The sequence below is a fragment of the Ursus maritimus genome, unplaced genomic scaffold, assembly GCF_017311325.1.
Source record: "Ursus maritimus isolate PB19 unplaced genomic scaffold, ASM1731132v1 scaffold_27, whole genome shotgun sequence".
Classification (NCBI taxonomy): Eukaryota; Metazoa; Chordata; class Mammalia; order Carnivora; family Ursidae; genus Ursus; species Ursus maritimus.
This window is the reverse complement of record NW_024425230.1, coordinates 38,738,180-38,759,087: the sequence shown is the minus strand read 5'-3', so window position 1 is coordinate 38,759,087 and position 20,908 is coordinate 38,738,180. Positions and strand designations below refer to the sequence as shown.

General features: G+C 42.3%; 2 protein-coding genes across 2 annotated transcripts in view; one reads left to right on the top strand and one right to left on the bottom strand.

Annotated features, from left to right (window-relative positions):
* Positions 1-2,939: 2,939 nt before the first annotated feature.
* Positions 2,940-18,104, bottom strand: CIAO2A (cytosolic iron-sulfur assembly component 2A). The gene is made up of 5 exons (XM_008708619.2): positions 17,833-18,104; positions 13,225-13,389; positions 8,684-8,733; positions 5,418-5,463; positions 2,940-4,218 (listed from the first exon to the last, which is right to left on the bottom strand). Exons 1-5 carry the CDS (start codon positions 17,954-17,956, stop codon positions 4,121-4,123), a joined length of 483 nt encoding a protein of 160 aa, XP_008706841.1. The 5' UTR covers positions 17,957-18,104; the 3' UTR covers positions 2,940-4,120.
* Positions 18,105-19,886: 1,782 nt separating this feature from the next.
* SNX1 (sorting nexin 1) overlaps positions 19,887-20,908 on the top strand; it is a 33,984-nt gene continuing 32,962 nt past the window's right edge. The window contains exon 1 of the mRNA XM_040643130.1: positions 19,887-20,082. Within this exon, the coding sequence (XP_040499064.1) occupies positions 19,924-20,082 (159 nt within the window). The 5' untranslated portion in view covers positions 19,887-19,923. The remainder of the gene's footprint in view (positions 20,083-20,908) is intronic.

Here is a 20,908-nt window from a genome sequence, read left to right as displayed (position 1 = left end):
TTTCTTACAACCCTCAAGCCAAGAATGGGTTTGGTTTTTGGTTTTTTTTGGTTTGGGTTTTAGCTTTTGAGAATGGTTTTTATATTTTTAAATGGTTGGAAAAAATCAAAAGAATAATATTTCATGACACATAAAATTAAATGACATTCAAATTTGTGTCCATAAAGAAAGTCTTACTGGAACACAACCACACTCATTTGCATCTTGCCATGGCTGCCTTTGTGGGAGAAGAGCGGAGCTGAAGAGCTGTAACAGAGACACAAAGCCTAAAAAATGTACTATCTGGACCTTTTCCAAAAAAACGTTTGCTGACCCAGCCAGAGATGGGACTAAATAATACGTCTTGTAAATATATGTGCCTCTACTTGTCCCTTGTGCGTAGATGCTGTTGTGATTAAGTACAAATTCATCTAAGTATGTTATTAATGTCGTGGGCATTAGTCATTGGAACCCTCCAAACGAATCTGGGGAGTTTCCAGCACGTGAGTCTTGCTGAGAGAGAGCTGGCGTCCCATACAGAAGGCCAGCCTCTCCTTTCTCCTGCCTCCCTGGCACTCAGGGCATGGACACAGCCCTTGGGATTAGAGACCCCATCGAGGGCTCTGAGCTGGAGTGAGTCACATGAAACAGCAGGGAGAGGAGAGATCATTCTGGCAGCGGCAGCCACAGCAGTCACATCGAACTTCCAAGAGCAGCAGGACCAGCAGGATGGGAGTGCCTGCGGCAACGACCCCTTTCTGGCTGTGCGTCAGTGGTCTCCTCACTCGACAGTCCCTAAGGAATGGTTTTGTCTTTACTTCTAGCTGGCTAGCCTCTGTGTCTCCCTGGCCAAGCCAAGCTCACTAGAAGAGACAGCCAGCATCATTCATTGCCTGCAGCCAGAGGAGCTGAAGGCAGAGGTTGGTTAAGTACGAGCTCCAAGGGGACGCAGTGGCCAATCTGTCTTTGTACCCTCAGTATCTGACAGTGCCAGGTACTCAGAGTGCTCACTAAATATCTGTTGAGAGCGCCAGTGAGTTAGCGCCTGAGTTGGTGAGAGCGTACACTAGGGACCTCAACTGCACTAGATTCCAGCCACCTGAAACTGGCAATGCGCATTTCAAGTATCAGGGCCTCTTCAGAAGGGAATATAAAGACAGCCGTCCTCCTTAAACCCTAGCTATAGGTTCCTGGGTTTCCCAGACCATCAAGGCCCTAGTGATGAGAAATGGTCAGAACTTGAGGATTGATGTGAATCTGACCTTGGGCTATTAGTCTCAGAGCCCCTCTGATGATACCTGCTCTATCTTTTAGAAGCAGATAGCTGGCCAAAAAGCACACGTGTATGTGCGTGTGTGTGCTGGCTGGGAGAACATGAAACGGGGTACACACTAGGTACACTTAGCTCTGGCCCTGGCCCTCGACTGCAGACTGCCATGAAGCAAGCAACTCGGCTTGGTGCTAAGGACCAACTCAGGTGGCTCTGTGATTCAGAAGGAAGTGATTACAGTGATGACTAAAAATCAGCAACACTTCATTACTTGTGGATCTACTCATATATGCTGGGTGACAGATTTCTAATGACCTGGAAAAAAAGAGAAGAGCCAGTGAGAACTTTTGTAGCAAAAGATCAGGAATCAATAGTGACATTTCCACAAAGCTAGTGCTCTGATGCCACAAGGTCTGATTTTCCGAGAAGCAGCATTTTTCGTAATCTCAAGGGAGAGGGAGAAAGTGGGGCGAAAGCTGGGCTGAGACAGTGCAGACTTAGCAGAAGCCAAGGCGGTTTCCATGGGACTTCTAGAACCAGTATGTTATGTAAGAATTCCTTCTATTTTTGTCCCCCACTATCCTTTGACACTTTGTTGAGAAGGTATGATCTTCCTCAGCCCAACAGTGAAAATTTGGGCAGACAGATGGTTTCTGTCAGATGAAGTCTTCCCATCAGTTTTAATCATAAAATCTCATTGTATTAAAGAATCTAGTCACATCTCATAGTCAAAACTACAAACTTGGCATTAACTCTTTGGCTAATTTGGGTCCTGCTTCAGGCTTGAAACCTATAGCAGAGCAATGGGATGCAGTCCTTTCCTCCTCTCCAGGCCCGCTGCTTGCTAGTTATTCTACCACTGCTTTGGAGGCTGATGAGGGAGGAACACTCGAGACAGGACAGTTCTTACTTAGCTGCTTGGCTTTGTGCTCTCGGGCCTGCCTGGTGATTAGGGCTGGCTCTCTCTCGGGTTGGTATTTCCATGAGCTTACCAGAGGTTCCTGCTGTGCCCCTTGACCCTGGCAGATGCATCTCCCCCTTGCTGTTCACTTGCTGTCCTCTCTCCTCAGTCCCTGGGCACCAGGCAGGACATGTTCAGACCCTTCCTGTGGAGGTCTCCTTGGCTCTGCTGATGGCCTATTGGACAATGTCAAATACGAACCCACAGCAGTCTTATGAGAAACAGTCATGCATACCTTGCCCTGAGGGCTCTGTCATCAATGTCGTTGGCCTTGCCTCTCTTGTCCTCTAGAATTCCTAGGCAGGAATCAGCCTGCCTTTGGCCCAGCCTTCAGTCCACTTCCACCTTCTTTCTCAGGCCTGAGTCAAGCACCAGTTTACTGGGATCTCCTGAATGCATGGAACACATTCCCAAACTCTCTGAGTTGTCCCCTTGGAATTCCCCTCAGCAGACAGTGGTAGAAGGTATCCCTTCCCTACCCTTCCACCAAAATGGAGGTTGGAACTCAACACAGCAACAGCTTTATCCAAAAAAACCTTCAATAATCTTCTTATAAGAGCCTCTATTCTTTCAAAACATATATTCTCAAAGTGGATAAAGGGGTTCAAGACCATGGAACAAGTTCTCCTATTTTCCCCCTTTGTATCCTCAATTGAATTTGAGGCAGAAGAGTTCCATTCTAATAACCTATTATATTACTTATTGCTGTATAACAAATTACCCCAAAACTTAGTGGTATAAACAATAAACATTTATTATTGCTCACAGCTTCTCTGGGTCAGGAATTTGGGCGGCTTAGCTAGACAGTTCTGGCTCAGGGTCTTGTGAAGTTCCAGTCAAGATACCAGCATGACTGAGGCTGGAGGATCACATCTAACATGGTTCACTCACATGGTTTGCAAATTGGTGCTGGTTGTTGGTGCAAAGCCTCAGTGCCTCTCCTTGTGGAATTCTCCACAGGGTTGCTCATGTGTTCTCATGACACAGCAGTCGGATTCCCACGGAGTGCGCAATTCAAGAATCAAAATGAATGAAACCTGTTAGGATCTAGCCTCAGAAGTCACACACTGTCACCTCTGATTCATGATTAGCCACACCTACCAGCTCGGTTTCTATATGGAAGGAAACTATATAGGGGCATGAAGACCAGGAATTGAGGATCATTGGGGAACACCTGGGAGGTCACCTTCCACACCCTGTCACACTTCAAATGATCATTATCCCCTCAAACAAACTGAACAGATTTCAAGTAAAAAAGAAACCATACATTTAGACTGGTTTAATAAAAACGTCTTTGGGCACTTCTTGATCTTCAAAATTACGTATGTTATCTGGCCCTTTCCATATTTGATCCTCATCTACAAATGGGTCCAGGACACTCCTTGAAGGAAGGCAGGGCCTACGCCTGATTTTGAGGGTTCTTTCTGGTTCTCAGATTCTGATTCTACATAATAACCAGAAGATAAAGTTTTGTAAATATCTTTTAGAGCTGACATTTACACTAAGATTTATAATTCAACGAAAACATTCTAAGGTACATCATTACAAGAATCATCTCTGTTTTATTTATTCTACAGAGTAATGATTTAAATTGAATACATTCGGGCACAGTAAATATTTGACATGAAAAGTAGTTGTATCAGAAGAGGCATCAGAAAAATAGCAACTCATCTGACACATAATAACTAGAAAATATTTTTCTGTCTGATCATTTAAGTGTTACAAATCCTGAGAATGTTATACACTGAACAAACTAGGTACTACTTATAATTAAATCTTGCTTGCAAATCATCCGTTAAAAAAATGCTTTGAGGTACAAATCACCTATGTATTAAACATGAGTCTTTTACATTTTACAAAGAATTTAAACAAATATATCAAACGAAGTTAAGTGGCTCTTAAAACAGCTATTAGTCAGGTTCAAGGACACACTGTTCCACAATTTCCCGTAAGTTGGGGTTTTCCATTGCAGCTGCCACTCGCTCTTTGTCATTTATCTGCTTGTTGACTGCAAAACACAGACAAAAGTTAGCAGAGGAATTGTGTCAACAGATAGTGACAGACAAAAATTTTATTAGCCCATTAAAACAGAATTTAACTCCTTGATAACTTACAGCTGGTATTGGCTCACTTTTCATAAGTTCTAGAAGGGAGACCTACAGAGAAAAATACCCCCTAAATTCCTGCTACTCTACCACAACTATTTTCATTTCTTTCTTTCTAGTCTTTGTCCATATACATTATTTCCAGATAGAATAAAGAGTAAATACAATTTTGAAAACTATTTTTCCCCTTAAGCCTACTTTTTAAACTACAGGGTTATTTAATACAGAAAAAATTATAAGCCTTCTAAATTAATTATGAACACTATGCTACATGGAGCACCTTTACATAAACAGCCTTCTTTTTGGAAAAATCCTTAAAAGTGGCATTATTAGGTCAAGGGGTATGAGTACTTTATGGTCTGATTCTTTTCACCGAATTACTTCCCAATATTTTTTACCAGTTGTATCATCAGCAACAATACATGAGCTATTGGTTTGCAAAAAATATCTGGTACTATTAATAAAAACAAATAAACATATACACACATAAAACAGCAGGTGAAAAATGGTTCCTTATTATTGTTATAATTTGCAATTCCTTGATAAATAGAGGACATTTCCCCACGTTTATCTATTAGTTCTTCTGTGAATTTTCTGTCCATGTCTCTGTTAATCTACTGGGTATTTTATTTTTTAATGAGTTTGCATAGATCTTCATATAATAAAGGTATTGGCCTATATCTTCCGTGTATAATTTGCTAAAAGCTCTCTCAAGGTAAGAGTTAAAAAGAGAAATGTCCATATTCTTTTCTAGACCTTTAATTTCAATTTCAAGTACACAGCTCTCCATCCTGCACCAAAGAAAAAAATCGAGCTCTCTTTAGAGTTTCTAAGTCAGGTCCCTAGAGCTGGATACTCTTTAGAGATGTGCAGCTACTAGCCTAAACCAGCCAATATTCACAGGGCCTGCCTTTAGTTCACCTAGAGTCCTACGGAAAAATTACTTTCTTGAAAAGCCTATGTTCCCCCCCCTCGAAGAAGAGCTAATAACTAATTCTTCACTTTTTTGCAAATGACCTGTAGATACTTGGATAGCAGAATAGCAGTATCCAAGATGAAGTACTATCTGAAGCTGTTTTTTAATGGGTCAAGATTGACTTACTGTCTTCCTCTGTTGAGTGGGTTCCTTCAGAAATGTAGATTTCCAACTAAGAAGAAAAAATATTAAAACCAAAACATTTAGAACACTAAGATAAAAAGTGAAGTGGAACGCCCAGTAGACTCAAGAGTCTAGGAATGAAAGCCCAAATCATGTTAACATCAGTGACAGGGAGAGAGGCGAGGGAGAAGCAGGCTCCCTGCAGAGCAGGGAGCCCAATGTGGGACTTGATCCCAGGACCCTGGGATCACAACCTGAGCTGAAGGCAGACACTTAACCGACTGAGCCACCCAGGTGTCCTGAAATTAGCAGGATTTTTAATTTTGGTCACCTGCGGAAGGCCTGCAGGGGGGTATTCCCATTAATTACTTTTTTTAATGAATACACACAAATAAAATTTTACATAAATGAGATCTCATTCATATTTTACTCACGGATCTCTCTACCCTACACTCTATCTCTTCCTCCCAAATCAGTACCTAGAGTATCTAAACTTCCTCTCTGCTCCAAGCCCCAAGAAAGCCATACTAATAATCTAGTGTAGTTTCTTCCACATTTTTCTCCATACGTACATAATGGAATACAGATTTTATACACACACACACACACACACACACACACCCCAAAGTCGGAAGTTTCTTTTCTTTGCTTATTTTACAAAAATGGGGTCACAATATAGTTTTCACTATCCTTTTCTCATTCACTATTATCTTGCTAAATTTACTCTCAAGTATAATATTGGTTAGCTAAACCTCCTGGCCCTGCTGCATTCCTCAGGTTACCAAACCTCCAAGAACTAGACCCTGTGAGACAAACCCACAAAATCCCGTGACAAATAAAGCATGCTATATGATAAAGACATGTCTACCCTCCAGAGAACACTGGAGTGTATGAACTAATTCTTATACAGGTATTTTACTACTAAGATAAATGTCTTTCAAGAGTGAAAAAAATCAGACCTTATTATGGCTAAAAGACATCCTAGAGATCATCTACAACAGTCTTTTTTAAAAAACAAAACACCTTGGGGGGCCTGGGTGGCTCAGTTGGTTAAGCACTGATGATTTCAGCTCAGGTCATGATCTCAGGGTTGTGGGACTGAGCTCAGCGCCGGGCTCCATGCTAGGTGTGGAGCCTGCTTAAGATTCTTTCTCTCCCTCTGTCCCTCCTCCCCACCAAAAAACCCACCATATGAATTCCTCTAGGGGCTAGTGGCATAATACTAACTCTTACTCCAGACAACAAAGCAATCTATATTCATTTCAATCTATATTCATTCAAATCACTCTATATTCATTTACTTTGGTTTAAAATTATGCATGACTCACTAAGATACCACCTTACGCCAGTTAGAATGGCAAAAATTGACAAGGCAAGAAGCAACAATTGTTGGAGAGGATGTGGAGAAAGGGGATCCCTCCTACATTGTTGGTGGGAATGCAAGTTGGTACAGCCACTCTGGAAAACAGTGTGGAGGTCCCTTAAAAAGGTAAAAAGTTAAAAATTGAGCTACCCTATGATCCAGCCATTGCACTACTGGGTATTTACCCCAAAGATACAGACGTAGTGAAGAGAAGGGCCATATGCACCCCAATGTTCATAGCAGCAATGTCCACAATAGCTAAATCGTGGACGGAGCCGAGATGCCCTTCAACAGATGACTGGATTAAGAAGTTGTGGTCCATATATACAATGGAATATTACTCAGCCATCAAAAAAGAATGATTTCTCAACATTTGCTGCAACATGGACGGCACTGGAGGAGATAATGCTAAGTGAAATAAGTCAAGCAGAGAAAGACAATTATCATATGGTTTCTCTCATCTATGGAACATAAGAACTAGGAAGACTGGTAGGAGAAGAAAGGGATAAAGAAAGGGGGGTAATCAGAAGGGGGAGTGAAGCATGAGAGACTATGGACTCTGAGAAACAAACTGAGGGCTTCGGAGGGGAGGGGGGGTGGGGGAATGGGATAGGCTGGTGATGGGTAGTAATGAGGGCACGTATTGCATGGTGCACTGGGTGTTATGCGCAACTAATGAATCATCGAACTTTACATCAAAAACCAGAGATGTACTGTATGGTGACTAACATAATATAATAAAAAAAATTTAAAAAAAATTATACATGACTCAACTCTGAAAAATGGTAAATAAAGGGGAAAAGTCAAGTATTTACCCTGCTATTTCTACATGAACTATACCTCAGGGAAACCACACAGTGGGCTTGGTACCTTGCAGGCACAGAAGACTCTAAATTTGAGAGGTTACTTGTGGCCCTTTGTTTGCATATGAAAATATGCTCAACAGTATTAGCCTCTAGAGAAATGGAAATCAAAACCACAAGTTATCGCTTCAAACCCACTAGGATGGCTATAATGAAAAAGACAGATAATATTTATACAGAAGTGTAAGTGAGGATGTGGAGAAATTAGAACCCTCAGACACCGTTGGTGAGAATGTAAAATGGTGAAGGAGCTACAGAAAACAGTCTAGCAGTGCCTCAAAAAGTTAAATATAGTTAGCAAAAGATCCAACAATTCCCCTCCTAGGTGGAGAGAAGATGAAAACATATGCCCAAACAAAAACTTGGACAGGAATGTGCATAGCAGCATTATTCATAATAAACGAGAAGTAGAAACAACCCAAATGTCCATCCAGTAATCAATGGATAAATAAATTATGGTACATCCATACAATGGAATCATATAAGGCAGTGAAAAGGAAGGAAATACTGACATATGCTACAACATGGAATTCTGAAAATAATTATTTAAGAGAAAGAGACCAGTCTAAAAGACCACAAACTGTATGATTCCATTTAAACATTCAGAATAAGCAAATCTATAGAGACCAAAAGGAGATCAGTGGTTGCCTGGGGATGGGGGAAGGTTTGGGGAAATGGGTATGGGGTTTCTTACTGAGGTGATGAAAATGTTTTAAAACTGGTGCGCCTGGGTGGCTCAGTCAGTTAAGTGGCTGCCTTCGGCTCAGGTCATGATCTCAGGGTCCTGAGATCGAGCCCCAAGTCGGAATTCCTCATCGAAGAGTCTCCTTTTCCCTCTCCCTCTGCCCCACCCCCTACTAGTGATCACTTGCACTCTCTCAAATAAATAAAATCTTAAAAAAAAAAAAAAACTGATAGTGATGGTTGCACAACTCAGCGAATATACAAAAAACCATTAAACTGTACACCTGAAACAGGTGAATTGTGTGAAATGTGAATTAAATCTCAATAAAGCTGTTATGAAACAACAAAATTTTCCTTACCTTATGTTTAAATGGTAAACACCGCTGAAGTTTTACTCTTAAGCACAGCCCTGTTGAGGAAAAAAAAGAAAAGGCCCCAATTATCTCCTCTTATTAATTCTTGAAAAAGCATACAGCCATGTGTAGGTGTTTCCATACAATACGGTAGCTGGAAACAGCTTTGGCTCAATCCAGTGTAGGTCTCCTTTGAGCCAGGCACCATGCTAGCAACTTTAATATCTACAGTCTTACATATTCCTCATGATAATCCAGTGAGCCACGTACTTACAAACCCATTCTACAAACTATGAAACTAAGGTCACAATGAAACTTGCCCAAGGTCACTGAGCTAGTAAAGTGGCAGTTGGGACTAAAACCCAAGACAACTGCAAAGCCTAGGTCTTTTCTACTACATCAATTTACCTTAACTAGCAAAGGTCAATTCACTCATCAAACTTCATTGAACACTCACAACAGGCCAGATCATGCAAAAATTTAAAACCAAATAAGAGCCACTTAAAAAGGACCACAAGAAACTTCTCAGATTTGGAATCCTCTATGCCTACAATGTACAAATAGAGTTGTTTCCCTAAAACAAGCTCCTCTGAAATTCGGTTTATCACCCCAATGCCAAGTCACAGTTCAATATATATATATATATATTTTTTCCCCCCAGTTGACACTTGTAAGAGTAATTAAAACTGGGCTTGGAACAGACCCTCAGTGTGCCCATGTTCCACTTCTCCCCCACCTCAAAACAAGGAAGGAATTTTTAACTAAATCTATACCCCTAGACACAGAAGACAAGCCAAACTGTTCTTGTTATGCACAGAAAGTGCTTCAGAGTACTTAGAGTCTAGTCTAGTCTAATAATAAATATTAGAGAACTCTAAAGACAATATATAGTTTCTTTAAGAGGGTCTCCCTTTAGAAGATCTACCTTAAAGCGCTTCTGGAGGATTCTCTTCCCTCTGCCCCCCACACTGTCTCTTTAATTTGTTACCTGTGTATCGTCTGAGCCTCCTTATGTGTTCTACCCACTGTTGGAAGGTGTTTTACCCACGTAGTCAATAACAACTGTTTCACAGCTCACAAAGCACTTCCTTGAGGATCAATATCCTCAAGAGAGGCAGTACAGCCTTACTGAGATAGACGCTCTGGGTTCAGAAGTAGCTCCACTATATACAAGCTATGGGGCCCCAGGCAAGTTACTTAACCTCTCTTGAGCTTCAGTTTCCTTATCTGTAAAATAAGTATTATAGTAGTACCACTATATATGGGGTTGTTATGAGTAGTAAATAAATTGTTATGCAATGTGCCTAAAATAGGACTTGGTACCTAAAAAGTGCCTAATAAACATTAGCTATTACTATTGTATCATTTTCATTTTACAACCAGGAACCATGATAAGTGATTTATCTGACATCACATGGCTAACGAGAGAGCTGGGAGCTAAATATAGACCTTCTCACTCCAAGCATATGCCCCTCATATTGGACCACACCTGCCTTCAGCTATTCTTGTCCGGACTAAGTCAACACAAGTGGCTATCAGCTGGTTTCTCTGCCTTATCCACTCATTCCCTTGGAGTCTTCCCTGTCTTTGCAATTACTTACCAGGATAACTCTGAGTAGGTGACGACCTAAGCAGTCGGCCTGGAACGCATACTCAGGTGCCTTCCCCTGCTTCACACTACCTGCTCATAGGAAATGCCTCCCAGATGCCAGGAAGAGGGCTCTCTTTATTGAGTTTTCCGATCATGTTGATTGAACACGGTTACTACACTAGTATACTAACTTCTAAAAAGCCAAGGGTCTTTACTGAAACTCGTATTAAAAGGGCCCTAAAAACCTGACAACACTTTGTTCAAGGAGAGGACAGATCTGAAGTAGCTACCATAATCGGATCTGGGTGCCTTTAGAGTTCCTTCTGTTTCATGGGCTTTCTCAATCTTTGTCCACACAAACGCAGTTTTTCAATAATTACAATCATAATGCAAATACAACTTAGCATTCCAGTTTTTTCATACATTTCTCAGATACTTTGATTCCTTGACTATATTTATCATTTTTAATAGAAATAAGAAGTCCCATTATATTGGTGCCATTTCCTTATTAATAGATACTATAGTTTCTTGCAGGTTTTATTATTATAAATTTCTATAAACGTTTCGTACATGTTACTGTTTTCTTCAATGGAATTATTTCCTTAATTACTGGGTCAAAGAGTAGAAACTTTTTAATAACAATTTACAGATATTTACCAAGAGGCTTAAAAATGCTTATACCATATGACCCAATAATTCCAATTAAAGGAATTTATCCTGAGGCAATAACTAGAGATACATGAAAATATTTATGTATAAGGCTGCTTATCATAGTATTGTTTTTAATTGTTAAAGTCCAGAAGTGGTCTAAGTGGTTATAAAAATTATGATATAGTGATGTGATTAACACAAACCCCTATGACTCTATAATTAAAAACTATTATTTAATGGAGAATAAAAAATATTGTTTATCTATTTCATGCATTCTATTACCTAGCCTTTATAACTCTGTTGATACTCTTATTATCTCTACTTTACAAATAAGGAAACTGAGGCCCAGAAAGGTTAAGTAACTTGTCTAAGGCCACAAAGTGGCAAACCCGACAGAGCAGGAATTTAAGCCTAGGGCACACATTCTTTTATGACAGCTGATTTTTATTCTCTTCTTTATGCTTTTGCGGAGTTTCCAAATTATGGCCAAGAAACATATTACTTTTGTAATGTAAAAAAACACAAAATAAATGTTACTTTTTGAAAAATTCATTTGCTAAAGGCTCTTAGAGTAATAGACCCTCTACGAACTCTTATATATCAAAATATTTTAAGATACTCCCCTTCACATCAAGACAGTAGCAGCATTTCTGGTACCTGTTGATTCAGAAACTGTCCAATGACAAAAATATAAGTATGCATTCAAAACTGCTTTTTCTAGTATGGAATATTACTAACCACAATATTACCAGGGTGCCCGGGTGGCTCAGTCGGTTAAGTGGCTGACTCTTGATTTCAGCTGAGGTCATGATCTTAGAGTCCTGGGATCAAGCCCCGTTGCAGGCTCCGCACACAGCAGGGAATCTGCTTGAGGATTCTCTCTCCCCCTGTCCCTTCCCTGGCTCGTGTTCTCTCTCTCTCAAATAAATAAATCTTAAAAATAAATAAATAAATAACCACAATATTATCTACAGATTCATGGACCCTTTAGTTCCTCAAGATGTGGCCCAAATGCTGGAAATCACTAATAGGGATCCTAGATCAACAAGTGAGAAAAGAAAAATAGAAATCACAAAAACAGAAGCAATAATAAAATATTTACCTTTTCAATTGTTTTTATAATTTTATCTATTTTTAAATAGATAATATATTCCCATAGTTCAAAAACTTAAAAATATAAAAAGGTATAAAGTCTTCTTCCCACCCTGTCCCCAACCTGCCCAGTTCCTACCACCACTACTGCCCACTCCCATCACAGCTAGTCATTTCTTAGGTATTCTTTGTGCATATACAACCAAATACAAATTTCTGGTTTTGCCCTTTTTTACACAAATGTAGCAATATTACATTTGCTTTTATTCCTTAACAGTATGTCATAAAGATCTTTCCATACCAGTACATGGAGAGTGTTTTCATTATTTTTCATAGCTGTATAGCATTCCATTGTTAATATACACCACCAATGATTATTTCAGCAATCCCCTATTGATGAACATTTGGTTTGAAATAAACTTCCTTTATCTTCTTTATTTTTATTTATTTATTTATTTAGATATGGGGACGGGGGGGAGGGAGAGAGAGAGAATCTTTAGCAGGCTCCACACCCAGCACGGAGCTCAAGCAGGGCTCAATCCCACAACCCTGAGATCACAACCTGAGCAGAAATTAAGAGTCAATGCTTAACCGCCTGAGCCACCCTGGCGCCCCCCCTTATCTTCTTTATAACAAAGTATATACTCAAAGACATCTCTTGTATATCTTACTGCTAAGTACTCCAAAATACTGGGAATGCAGCCTCTCAAATAGAAAACAACCTCAAAAATACTTAAAAAAAAAAACAACAACAACCGAACTCTCCCACTAGGACTTACGCCCATACTGCACTAAAGCCAACAGAGCAGCGAAAGGAGAAGAAGGTGATGGCAGCAGTGCCAGTATGACAGCACCCACTCCAATCTCCAGAACAGAGGTGACTAGCCCACACCCACTCTCTTAGTTGCAGCATGTATAGAGAAGAGAAGCAGCATGGTGTAACTAAAGATCTCACGTTTGGAGTCAGGGGACCTGGGTTTGAGCCTCAGCGTCATCAATTCCGGGTACATGATTCTGAGCAAGTCACTTAAACTCCTGAGTCTCAGGTTCCTCACCTGGAAAATTCTCTCATAGGCTGTGAGGGCTACAGAAGATACACATCTGAAAACACTCTCTGAACTATAAAGTGTGAGACATGATGCTAATTGTTATTTTGGGTCAGTATCAGTAAAATAATATAGAAATAAAAATATATTTATATATAAAACCTTACCAATAAGGGTTGCCAAAGAGCAGTGAGGTACTGTTGGCGTGAACCTGATAATAACCAAATAGTCTTCTTCGTTTATCTCCTGAACCTCCACACTACTTTCCGTTACCACTTCCAGTTCTTCTAAAGTATTGGGCTTCTCTGGGTCCCGGATAGTTCGAATCAAATCTAAAGAATCATCAGAGACAAGGTATTATGTTAAAACATGAATATTCTAAATAAGGATGACTTTGCAAACCCTAATCCAAACACAGACTTCTTTTTTTTAAACCGAATATTACAGTAACTGCCCAGATTTCTCACAGAAATTCCACGACCAGTTTCCTTTTGAGAAAACTGTTTTCTTGGATTCTTATTAGATCATAACCAGTTTCTTGGCTCCAACATTGCAGAGAGAATATAAGAATGAGGAGAGTGTCGTAGAAGCTCAAGGCGAAGAAATAACTTGTAGCTTGGGAGACTGTGGTATCAGGATTTACGAAAGTCGAATCTGAACCAAGCCTTTAAAAACAGGTGACAATTCAATATTTGACACTGAAGGTGAAGGAAAAGAAAGAAAAAGAAGTTTAGGGGCACCTGGCTGGCTCAGTCAGCAGTGCAAGCGACTCTTGATCTTGGAGTCATGAGTTTGATCCCCACGTTGGATGTAGAGATTACTTTAAAAAAATTTTTTTTAATTAAAAAAAATGTTTTGTCTGCCTGGAACCCAGCATAAGTGAGGCTATAAGAGCTTGGGCCAGACCATCAAGGATCTTTTACAGTCAGTCACAGGCAATAGGGAATCCTCAAGAGGTTCTGAACAAGGGAGGAACCGGGACGATTACACTGTCAGCTGGGAACTCATCCACTGGCTGGTAGACTCAGAACTAAGAGCAGAGCCAGGGATACTAGCTGAAATGCTGGGCCCAAAATAGTCACATGACAACAGTAATGGAGAGGAGGGGACAGATGGAGAAGCAATCTCAGCGTCAGAATCAACAGAATTTGACGATTGTTTGGATGTAGAAGACAAGGAAAGGGGAAAAGGAGGATGACTCAGATCTTAAGTGTGTCTGGGAGAACACTGATAGAATGAAAAAAACTGGAGAACACAGGAAGAAAGTTGGGTAGGGCTGGGGCAACTGGGTTCAATTTTATACATAACAATTTCAAGGTGCTTAAGGGGAAAACCCAATGGGACATTCCAGCAAACACTGAACTGTGACATAAGGTTTGAGAGAGCACCAAGGCTAAAGAGACACATGAAAAGATGCTCAACATCGCTCATCATGAGGGAAATGCAAATCAAAACTACAATGACAGATCACCTCACACCTGTCAGAATGACTAAAATCAAAAACACAAGAAACAAGTGTTGGCCAGGATGCAGAGAAAAAGGAACCCTCGTGCACTGTTGGTGGGAATGCAGACTGGTGCAGCCACTGTGGAAAACAGTATGGAGTTTCCTCAAAAAGTTAAAGAGAGAACTAGCCTACAATCCAGTAATTGTACTACTGGGTATTTATCCCCAAAATACAAAAACACTAATTCAAAGGGATACACGCATGACTATGTTTGTAGCAGCGTTACTTACAATCGCCAAGATATGGAAGCAGCCCAAGTATCCATCGATTGATGAATTTATGAATATAGCTGACATATATGTGATGGAATATTATTCAGCCATAAAAAAAGAATGAGATCTTGCCATTTGTAAGGACATGAATGGAGCTAGAGAGTATAATGCTAAGAGAAATAAGTCAGTCAAAGACAAATACCATATGATTTCACTCATATGTGGAATTTAAGAAACAAAACAAATGAACAAAGGGAAAAAAGAGACAAACCAAAAAACAGACTTTTAATTATAGAGAACAAACTGATGGTTATCAGAGGGGAGGAGGACAGAGGAACAGGTGAAATAAGATGAAGGGTTTTAAGAGTACACTTACCATGAGGAGCACTGAGTAACATACAGAATTGTGAGTCATTATACTGTACACCTGAAGCTAATATAATGCTGTATGTTAACTATACTGGAATTAAAATTAAAAATTAACTCAAGAGAGAGCACAAAGCTAGAGTGGTTGTTGAATCCATGGGATTCACAAAGAATGAGCAGAATAACAGTTTTCAACCTTGGGTGAACAATGGAATCATCAGGACTGCTTTAAAAACAAAACAAAAACTGATGTCTAAGCCTTACCCCCAAAGATGCTGATTTAACTGATTTGTAGTATGGGCTGGGCATTAAGACTTTAAAAAAAATTCCTCAGGTTGTTCTTACGGGCAGCTCAGTTTGAGAACCACTAATGTAAAGGGGGAGATCCAAGAATAGATCTGTGGGAAGCACCTAATTTAGGGGTCAGAAGGAGAAAGAAAAGCAAGAAGCAGAGATGGAAGCAGGGGGAGGTTAACATTAAATGCAGCAAAAAAATTCAAAATGATGAGAGCTAAAACAGGTCTTTGGATTTGTCACCCAGAAGATCACCTGTAAGAAAGCAGTTTCGGTAGAGAGATGAAGGCAGAAGCCAGCTTGCAAAAGGGGAAGTGAAAAGGAACTGAAAATGTAGTCCTAGGGCTTTGGCAGGGAACGGGAGGGCAAAGAACCGATAGTGGGTTTACACAAAGCTAGAACAATGACAAAGGTAAGGAAAACTTGAATATGTTTTACAGCCCAGAGGAAAAGATCAAATAGGGGAAACGAGACTGAAAATATAGGAGGGGGCGGAAGGATAGGGGACTGGCAAAATAAGCAGAAGAGAATGAGACCAAGGATGTGGGAGCCTGGGTTGGCCTTGGAGAGGACAAGATTTCCTTCTTACTCTGAGGTTGTAGAAAAAGTTGGAAAAGGAGAACGACAGATAAATGGTGAGGTAGAAAGGTGAGCAGAGGGAATTCACATAGGATGGGCTTGATGTTCTCAAGCCTGAGGTTTTGTTCTATTATTGATAGCACCCCTGTAATCAGAAATGCTACTGGGAAAAACAAATCAAACTCCCACCTTCTTCCCAACCACCCCTGGACTTTATCACTTGATTAGCCACAGGATTTGAAAATGGAGGCAGGAAAGAAAAGACCCTGGGATCATGACCTGAGCCAAAGGCAGACGCTTAACTGACTGAGCCACCCAGGCGCCCCTGAACTGATACTCTTTATACATTTAAACCTTCAGGATCCAGTTCTGAACTGGTGTCTAAAACAATTTTTGATCACACTTCCACCTTTAACCACAAACTCTATCCTGAAGCCCCATGTATCTGCCATTCTCTAACATGTTACTTTGTCACCTCCATACTTTTGCTCCCTTTTCTCTGCTTAGTACGCCTTCTACCCTCCATATATCCAGAGCCTACTTATACTTCAAGGCCTAACTCAAGTCACTTCTCCTTAAAGTCTTTCCAAATCCCCCACTCAGAGATTACTATCTCTCCTTCCTCTGAATTTGTCTCTTATTGTGGTCGGTGGCTTTCTACTGCATAAAATATAGTATATTTTTGCATATATAGGTCTCCCTCGATATAAGCTTTAGGACAAGAAACAACTCTCTTCCAAAGCTGTATCCCCAAGTGCGCTTCTGTCCTGAGATGCTATAGACAGAAGTCTGATAGGACAGGAACGTGTCCGTTTTATGGAGATCATTCCACTCATAATCATCTAGCTGGGGTTAAGTCCTGCCTCTAGTAAGAGAGGGGCAAATTAGATTGGCTCCAAAGATCTTTTCCAACCCTGGCCTCCTTCTCCTGGCCCATAATCCTTGCCCACATTTTATTTGTATTCTTATGGTTAGATCGTTCACCCTCAGTCAGCAGGAATAGCTGAACATTAGTTAGAGCCAGTCTTTTAGTTTTCAAAAACAATACCACTTAAGTCCAAAAACGGAGTCATAAGGCAATCGTGAAATGGTGTAAAGTGCATGGAGTTTGGAATCAGAAGACATGGGCCTTGGTTGTTGCCGTTTCTTTACTGGCAGTGTGACCTTCGAGTAGCTGTTTAACCATACTAAACCTTTGTTTTCTCATCTGTACAGTGAAGCTGGTCCCAGGGGCTTAAAAAAATATACGTAACTGTGTGTGTATGTATTCGTTTTTTGCACTGCTGGCTTGGCTGTGATAAGAAACTATAAATTCGAGGCCCGGGTACGGGGAACGCCCGTTTTGTCCTCGTCTCTAGGGGACCTCTGGAACGGCTGTGACCTTATGCCAGTCCCCAACTCGTTAGTCACCCAGCAGTGCTGGCAGGAGTGGTGGCAGGAGAAGGAATGCGTGAACAGGGGCTAGGGAACGCAAGGAAGGAGACAAGTAGCGCAATCAGTCCAGCTTTGCTTCCTAACCAAGCACCCTAAACGCCTGCTCTGCCCAGAAGTCTTGAGAAGGCCACTAGGGCGTGGGGCACACGAGGGAAATGAAACGTTTAAGACCTGCAGGCTGGGCTTGCCCCAGGTTTAGGAAGAGCCCGGTCCTATAAAGATCCACATTCCTGCGTGACTCAGAACCCCTGAGAAAAGGCTTCCCGAGCTTCGGACGAGACCCAGCAAAAACCGGGGTCTCCACCCCCAGCCCGCAGGTGAGATCCCCGTTACCCCCATCTCCATGTACAACGCCAAACGCTGCCCTGGGTAAAATTAATTACCATAAACCTCTAGCGCTTTCTCTTCCATGATCCGGGGCTGCCGGGCAGCTCCCCGCTCAAAGAGACCGGAGAGCCACAGGACTCTGCTCAGCGTCCAGGAGAGCAGCCCGGACACCCGCTCCATCCTCACGCTCCGCCATCCCTGGCGACTGTCCCACCCGAGCCACCGTCTCTCAGCAGCGGGCCTCGCGATTTATCAACTTCCTGGTCTTCAAATGGGCCAAGACAAACCTAAAGGTCCAGGAAAGCAGAAAATAGGCGGGACCCGACGGAGTAGCGCGGAGGACCTAGGGAAGGTACGCGCGAAGACTACAAGCCCCAGCATGCTTTGCTCGGTTTCGGCGGGACAAGAGAAAAAAAATCCTCCCAGCGCGTGAGACGCATTGCGCGCTAGGACGTATGGGACATACACATGTATTCTGGGATTTGTAGGCTATGTCTGTAAGAGGAGGTAGGTAACGGGCTGTTACCCGCCACTGTTAAACCTTATTCAGCGCCCTCGATAAGCTGAAAATGAATCCTGAAGAGGTAGGGGAAGGGAGATCTCGATCTCTTTTGCTGGAGGAGCGTGTGAAAGGAGAGTCTACTGTTATTTCTCTGACGGAGCTGCTTCCAGCCAGTTTTCTTACTTCCTAGTCACGCCGGAAGTGAGTTTCCGTTGCAGTTGAAACGGAAGGTCTTGGGAGTCCCCTGGGGTTGGATAGGCGTCGCGGGGGCGGGGAGGGCTTTTCGATCTTCTCGCCTCAGAGGGACTCAGGCCAGTACAGTTACCCACTGTGAGCTGCGTATTTCTGTCAATCGCCTTCAGAAACAACTTAGAACAAAAGAGCTTTCCTCGTGCCCAGGATATCCAGTAGTGACATAGTGGAAATCGTCATCCCAAAAAGAATGCCTTAAGTCCTCTGGTGTTCGTGGTTATGATGAATGCCAGGAACAAGATTGATGATGTTAGTTTTATCCATCCATCCCTCCAAGTTTCAAACATTTATTGGCCACTTACTTTGCCAGATTTCGTGTATGAACACCGAGAATACAAAGATAGGAGGCGGCCCCTACCCTCAAACAGCTCATAGACCTGTCAGGGAACCAATCCCTGATGTTGAGGAATTTGCAATTAGAAACAAGCCTTTTGTCAGACTTGGTACCAAGAAAATCAGGATCATTTTGCAGAATTACCCTATGTTAACATATCCCGTTTATCTTTAAACTTTTGTATATTGTCTGGCTGATTTAGACTTTAAGCTCACCAGACAAGTGAATAGTCTAGGTCCCAGGAAAATTGTGTTCAGTTTATGAATTTCCCTGCCATCTGTTCCACTCCCTCCACAGCAATGAAGAGGATAATCCTAACTTCCTTGTAACCAAATTTAGGACCCTGAGGTCTCACCTCCTGTGAGGCCTCCCTACATCTTTAAGCATAACTGATATCCTCTTTCACTGTACTCCCAGAGCACATTACAGCACTGAACACGTTGAATTTGTTCATTTACATGCCTGTCTCCCTCGAGTGCCTAGTTAGTTGGTCAGGAGCTTATTTCTGTATTTCAAACGCATAGTAGAGTGCCAGGCACACAGTAGATGTTCAATATTTATTACTTGGATGAATTAACTAAATGTTCTCCAGAGAATAAATGGTGAAACTTTACTGCCGCCAGTTGAGAGACCTCAATCAAAAATATTTACTGAATCTCAATGAGAGTGCTGTGCTTGGCATAGATAGGTGGCATGTAGAGGAGTTTTCAAACTCCTTTATTCGAACATCTTGAGAAGGCTGTTGGCTAAAGCTATCCAGAACACAAAGGGCCCTAGAAATCTGAGCAGCCCCTACCTAGCTAGCTCCTCCTTTTCTGTCCCATTCTCCTCCTTGGTTAAGAGCACGGCGTCGCGATGCGGGACTCAGATTTGCTGGGTAGGAGCGTTGGGCCTCCCTGCCCCGCCCCCAGCGGCCAGGCCCCGCCCCCGAACCCCCGCCCTGTGCGTCCCGCGGGGTTGGTCACGACCATCCCACTCCTCGTTCCTCTGGAACGTTTTGCTCGCGGCGCTCTCTCTCTATAAAGTTGTTGTTGCGGCTTCCGCCGCGGGTGGAGGAAGATGGCGTCGGGTGGTGGTGGCTGTAGCGCTTCGGAGAGACTCCCTCCGCCTTTCCCCGGCCTGGAGCCGGAGTCCGAGGGGGCGGCCGGGGGGTCAGAACCCGAGGCTGGGGACAGCGACACCGAGGGGGAGGATATTTTCACCGGCGCCGCGGCTGCCGTGAGTTCGCACCGTTCGGGGCGGCCGGCGGGCGGGCGCCCCAAAAGGGAAGAGAGGCTAAGCGAGGGTCGAGGAAGCTGGGCAGAATGGGCCCGGCGAGACCCTGTGTTGGTGACGGTAGTCGTGGCTTGGGAGACCTTAATGAGTGCCAAGATGTTAGGGGCCTGCCCTGGGGCGGCCGGTGAGGAGCGAGGGGTGTGGTGGTTTCTCCACCGAGGTCCCTGACATCGAGGAAACTCCCAGGCCGGCATTTGGCCCTGCGGTGTGGTGACCCCAAGGACCCACGGGGTTGTTTTGTGGTGGTTTCCTGGCGGCCTGATTTAATAGGTCAAGATAAGGAGATGGGATGCACTTTTCTTTCCCTAACCTTACTTACTGCTCCTAGGATTGAATAGTGTTATCTGGAGTGGCTCAGGACAGTGACCCGCCCACAAATCCTTTCATTAACTCAGAAGTTACCTAATTACCAAAGGCCCTTTGTGGATCTAGTTTGTAAGGGTTAAGTTGACTCCTCTGATCTCTAAGGTAAAGTCTTGCCAGAAGTCGGTTGAAAAAAAGGCCCTGCCAGATAAATCACTACATAGAAGACAAGCTTTGTCCCTTTTAAAGAGATGTATTAAAATGCCTACGTACATCTGTGGGATTAAATCTCTAAATGTGAGGAGGAAACGGTGTTTCCCTTAGTAATATCCAGGTTTCTAATAAGAGGTGTTCGGGGGAAAAACTGACCTTTATATGTGGAATGTGAAAATCAGTAATCAGTTCTGGAATCATTTCAGATGTTTTGGGTTGTTTTATAAGAATACTGACTCATACCACTTGGTAC

What these genes read in the sequence shown, in the direction of transcription:
- CIAO2A (XM_008708619.2), bottom strand. Translation starts at nt 17,956, where the DNA reads ATGGAGCGGGTGTCCGGGCTGCTCTCCTGGACGCTGAGCAGAGTCCTG. An exon ending in CTCTTTGGCAACCCTTATTG is followed by an intron (nt 8,734 to 13,224) that starts GTAAGGTTTTAT and finishes TTTCCTCAACAG; the next exon opens with GGCTGTGCTTAAGAGTAAAA. An exon ending in CCACTCAACAGAGGAAGACA is followed by an intron (nt 4,219 to 5,417) that starts GTAAGTCAATCT and finishes TGTGTTTTGCAG; the next exon opens with TCAACAAGCAGATAAATGAC.